At 37.9% G+C, this 6,000-nt stretch overlaps 1 protein-coding gene across 12 annotated transcripts in view; it reads left to right on the forward strand.

The window, feature by feature from the left end:
- Positions 1-4,979, forward strand: part of kiaa1109 (KIAA1109 ortholog) — a 534,122-nt gene extending 529,143 nt beyond the window's left edge. For 11 of the 12 annotated variants that reach the window (XM_038792378.1, XM_038792369.1, XM_038792381.1 and 8 more), the window contains 2 exons: positions 2,663-2,825; positions 4,132-4,979. In XM_038792378.1, coding sequence (XP_038648306.1) covers positions 2,663-2,825; positions 4,132-4,354 — 386 coding nt within the window. In that variant the 3' untranslated portion in view covers positions 4,355-4,979. The remainder of the gene's footprint in view (positions 1-2,662; positions 2,826-4,131) is intronic. The other variant, XM_038792373.1, reaches the window with a different exon arrangement.
- Positions 4,980-6,000: the final 1,021 nt, after the last annotated feature.

Raw genomic sequence — 6,000 nt, forward strand, 5'->3', positions numbered from 1 at the left:
AGCACTCAGAAAGTCAATGTCGGCGTTACTTTGGTGTGTATCCCACCTTCAACTCCTTGCAATCTTTGATATGATTGATAACACCACTGGTATTCGGTTAATTAGCAGATCCATTTTTCACTTATTGCCTCTCATGTGGTCTTACTGCTTCAACTTTGCATAAAGTTACAAATACGAATTAAGAGCAGAAGTAAGCCACTCAACCCCTTGAGCCATCTGCGCAATTCAATAAGATCATGGCTGATCTGATTGTAACTTCAACCCCACATTCCTGCCAATCCCCTATCGCCTTTAATCTAGGGCTGGTTTAAGGGGCTGGTTTAGCACACTGGACTAAATCGCTGGCTTTTAAAGCAGACCAAGGCAGGCCAGCAGCACGGTTCAATTTCTGTACCAGCCTCCTCCGAACAGGCGATTTGGGTCTTTTCACAGTAACTTAATTGAAGCCTACTCGTGACAATAAGCGATTTTCATTTCATTTCATCTGTCCAGCTCTGCCTTAAAATATTCAAAAACTCTGCTTCCACTGCCTTTTGAGGAAGATAGTTCCAGAGACTCACGGCTCTCGGAGAAAATATTTCTCATCTCTGTCTTAAACGAGTGACCCCTAGTTCTAGATTCTCCAACAAGAGAAAACATCCTCTTCGCATCCACCCTGTCAATACTCCTCCAGGTTCTTGAAAGATTCAATCAAGTCACCTTTTATCTTCCGAATTCTAGTGGATACAAACCTAATCTCTCCAATCTTTCCTCATAAGACCTCCTCCATTCCTGGAATTACTCTAGTAAACCTTCTCTGAACTTATTCTAATGCATTTCTATCTTTCCTTAAATAAGGAGACCAATGCTGTACACATTACTCTAAATGCCTATGTGCCCTTGCATCATGAGCTTGTTTCCTGCAATAACCTTTGATGTTGCATTATCAAATACCTGATGGAAATCTAAGTACAGGACATCCACTGGTTCCCCTTTATCTAGTTAACTTGTTTTTGGTGATGATTAAGGAAGTAATGTTGACCAAGACACAAGGTGAACTTCCTGTTCTTTCACTGGTGTTGTATCTTTCACATTCACTTGAATCACTCAAAATAGCCAGGTGGCCTATCATATCCAATGGCAGAGCCTCCACCAAAATTATAACCCCTCATTAATATTCTGAAGTGACAGCCTCAATTATGTGCTGGAATGGAAAGGAACTTGAACTCAAAAACCTTCAGACGCAGAGGTGATAGGAACTTAGCCAAGCTGACATTTAAATCATTCATGTGAATTTCAATACATGGTCTACACGCTGAATCCAATGATGTGCCTCTTAGCACATCCCTCCCAATCATCTTGTTCTGATACTACATATGTTAGGAATATTCCGTTCCCTCTATCTTATATAATTCCTTATCCAGTAACATGTTCCAGCTGGATCTCCATGGTGCCTTAGGTTTAACAATAGTCATCTTGTACTTCTTGAAGTATCTCCTTAGGAGCTTCACTGTTTCTTACTTCTAATGTGATAAGTAATTTAAAAGTTTTTGCAAAGATTGTCATCCTCTTCTAAATACACACATTCCTATTAAACTAATGCTGAGGTTATTTTAAAATATAGTAATATTACTGTGTTTTTAAAATATGTATATATTCTTGTCTATTCCCAGCTATTTTCCTTCCTCATGTTCTTGCCATTCGCCCTGATGCCATCATGGCTATGCATATTTAGTATTGTGAATATCTCATCACATAATTAATGTTTTAGAATATAACTTTTAGTTTTAGGAATTAACATATTAAATGTAAGCTAAATGGAAATATCCGATTGAGAAACTGATAAACGACCCCTGGAGGGGGCTGGAGTATAAATGTAAAGAGGTGTGGCTGCAACTATACAAGGTACTCGTGAGGCCACATTTAGAAAACTGTGTATTTGGTCCGCTTATTTAAGGAAAATACATTATCATTGGAGGCAGTACAGAGGAGGTTTACTGGGATGATCCTGGGTGTGGAGGGGCTGCCATATGAGAAAAGATGAAACAGGTTGGGTCTGTACTCATTGGAGTTCATGAGAATGAGATGTGATAAGACTGAAACACGTAGGATTCTTGGGGGTTAGACAAGGTAAATGCTGGGTAGATGTTTCCGCTCATGGGTGAGTATTGAACCCGAGAACGTGGTCACAAAGTAAGGAGGTGCTCATTAAAGATGGATTTGAGGAGGAATCTTTCCTCTCAAAGTGTGGTGAATTTTGGAATTCTTTACTCCAGGAATCTGTGGAGACTGAGTCCTTGAACATTTTCAAGGCTGAGATCAATAGGTTAATAAGCTTTGCTTATTCAATAAAGTCAGAGTTGATAGTTAAAACACTTCAAACAACAAATGACCCATCATTGAGCACTGCGTAGAGTCATGAAATCTACAATTATTCTAATAAGGGATTTAAATTATTCATTGGGTAAAAAGTAGGACTCAATTTATACTTTATGAATGTATTAAGTTAGTGGTGCTTACTTTGGGGTTTTTTACATAAAATGTAGTTTATTTAAAAATGTAAAACGTGGCATAGTTCTTTCAGTTAACCACTAGCCATTTGAATTTCTCTTTAGGCATTCATAATAACTATTGAATAATTGCACAGGAATTTTTTTTTAATGTATGTATTGTCTTTTCCTAGCTATTTTCCCTCCTCGCATTCTTGCCATTCGCCCAGGCCAAAAAAGTCCTATTATAGTACATGATGACAGCTCCACAAATAAAAATAAGGAGGAGGTGATCTATACAACTGTGGACTGGAGAGAGTTTGTTTGTAATACCTGGCACCTGGAACCCACGCTAAGGTTAGAATCTAGACATCTGACTTATCTCTATTTTACAACCGTATCTCTATCTTTTGAGAACCCCAAATATATTATGAATTATTCCGGTTTACACATTATCCAAATTGCAGCTCCTTGGCATATTACTGATAATACTTAATTTTTTTAGTGTAACATTGTCTCCTCTATGCCTTTTAACCAGAAGTAAGAATTTCTTCCATCAGCCTTCCTAATGAATCAGGCATGATATATACTGTCAGTCTTGGGGCCGGTTTAGCTCAGTTGGCTGGGCAGCTAGTTTGTGATGCAAAAGCGTGAATTAAATTCCCATACCTGCTGAGGTTATTGCCCCACCTTCTCAACCTTGCCCTTCACCTGAGGTGTGGTGATCTTCAAAGGGGAAAGCAGTGTATGGTCATCTGGGACTGTGGCGACTTCACTTACTTATAGTCTGATACAAGAACTATAAAAAGGTTTTATGCCTGGTATATCTTGAATTTGTCTCAACTAGGCTGGCAGCAAGGGTCTCCACCTTCCTTGGCTACAAAGGAGACGGGTGGAAATCAGCCATGATTCCAGCTGTTAATTGGCTGTGATTCCTCCAGCACCAGTAACCTTGCCTGTTGGCCTCACCCTAGCTTAAAGAGCTTGCTGATGCTCTCTGTCAGAACCTATGTGAAAAACAGAGCAATAGCACAATGGCTAACCCAAGTATGAGTCAACATTTTCAAATATGGAGGAGAAAGTTGTCTTCCTATCTGATGCTTGCCTTCCAATATACAATAATGACTGTGCAGAATCTCCCATCTTAATAACAATTTTGAATTTTCTCTTGAAGAGCAAATGGTTGGCTTTCATCATTATCTATGTTCTTTAAGTCTACAATAACAGTTAATAACATCTATTTCCTCATAATGGGTAAAGGAATTACCGCAACTTGAGTGTAGGTGTCAATAAGTCAAAACTTTTCATATCATCCCAGCTAGCCATCAAGAATTGTTTGTTGATGTATTCAAGTTTGCTTATGCAGCACATTAACCATTGCTGAAAACTTATGTTATGGAAAATGGCTGAGTCTTTAAAGCTGGAGTAATATTATGCAAACGATAAAGCACTGCTTACTTTATGGTTCGACCTAACTCAAAAGCTGAAAGTTTTGTACCAGCACAAAATATTTTTGATGTTCGAACTTTTATTTGCACCTATATACTTCTCTCAGCATTGTAGCTACTTTGTGACTTGTAATTAAATGTTATAACTTACATTACAAAATGTGATTGTCAGTTACTATGGCAATGAAGTTATTTGGTTGATTTGTTTTTTTCAGATTAATCTCTTGGACTGGAAGGAAGATTGACCCAGTGGGTGTGGACTATATTCTGCAAAAACTAGGATTCCATCATGCCAGAATCACTATTCCAAAATGGGTACAGCGTGGAGTCATGGATCCACTAGATAAGGTTCTCTCAGTACTTATTAAAAAACTTGGAGTAGCACTACAGGATGAAAAAGAAAAGAAAGGAAAAGACAAGGAGGAACATCAAAAATAAATTTATTACAAGAGTAAAACCACTTGCATTTTTGCTATTGCTGTAAATTTCATTTACAGGTTTTATAGTATTTGAAATATTAATATGAGTAGTGCTTTATCACACTTCAGTTTTAAGCAACGTTATTATTCGCAAATAACAACTGGAAAATATATTATAACTTAAAGACTGCACTGCACTGCTGCTTTGCTATGAACAAGTATGATTGTTTTACTATGATGCATGGTACCATTCTACATCGGTTAACAAAGTATTGCACAATTACTGTGATGTTTATGTGTGTGTGTATATATATATAGAGAAAATGTATAGTGAAGAGTCAAAGTGCTACTTGGCATTCCCATTTTTATTGTGATTACGTGCAATGCATTTAATGTCTTTGTATTATAATCACTAAAATGAATAGTAACTGGATTGTCTTACATTTCATTGTTCAGAAGTAAATCCCTATTGTTATGCATTTGTTGTTGATGATCTTTATGCTATGTGCATTTCATTACTTTGAGAAGAAATATGCTGTGATTTGGTTAAAACACAACCATTTTTATTGTAAATGCATAACTAAATGGTTATGAGCTTAACTGTGAATTTACCACAAATAAAAATTCTGTTGGGTTTTAGAAAAGGAATGTTTTAATTTAATCACAGAATTGTTACGCCGCAGAGGAGGCCATTTAGCCATTGTGTCTGCACTGGCTCTCCAAATGAGCATTGTGATTTAATGTCATTCCCCTGTCTTTTCCCCACACCCTTGTGCATTGTTTCTTTTCAAATAATCACCTACGGCCTTCTTGAATGCCTTGTTTGAATCTGCTTCCACCACACTTTCAGGCAGTGCATTCCAGACTTGAACCACTCGCTGAGTGAAAGTTTTTTCTCGCACTGCATTTGCTTCTTTTGCAGATCACTTTAAATATCTGCCCCCTTCTTGATCCTTTAATGAATGGGAACAGTTTCTTTCTATCTATTCAGCCCCCCTCGTGATGTTGAACATCTCTATCAAATCTCCTCTTCGCTGTAGGTCTGAAGCATCTGTGCAGAGAAAAGGGAGCTAACGTTTTGCGTTTGGATGACTCTTTGTCATATCTGACAAAGCTTTGACAAAGTTATCCAAACCCGAAATGTTCACTCCCCTTTCTATCCACAGATGCTGAAAAAACCTGCTGAGTTTATCCAATATTTTCTATTTTTGTTTCAGATTCCAGCATCTGCAGTAATTTGCTTTTATCTCCCCTTAGCTGCCTTCTTTCCAATGAGAACAGTCTCAACCTCTCCAATCTCTCCTCTAAACTGAAGTTTCTCATCCCTGGAACCATTCGTGTAAACCTCTTCTGCACTCTCTCTAATGCATTCATGTCCTTCCTATAGTGGGCCAGAACTGTACACAATGCCCCCTCTTCCAATCTGCTGATAAGTAAAAGTATATGTGCAAGATTTCTTGAAGGCAGTTAACTTCAGACGATTTCAATTTTATTTGCAGATTTAATAACCTAACATATAATTCTGATATTTTGACTTCAGGTGACAGGGATGTGCTGAGAAATCGCACATCAGTGGCTCTCCTGCCACAAACCTGGAAAATAGGCTCCTTTTGTCCGAACAACGCTGAAGTTAAATCTCAACACTATTCTTAGAATTCCCCCTAT

This window comes from Scyliorhinus canicula, chromosome 3 (assembly GCF_902713615.1).
Source record: "Scyliorhinus canicula chromosome 3, sScyCan1.1, whole genome shotgun sequence".
Taxonomy (NCBI): Eukaryota; Metazoa; Chordata; class Chondrichthyes; order Carcharhiniformes; family Scyliorhinidae; genus Scyliorhinus; species Scyliorhinus canicula.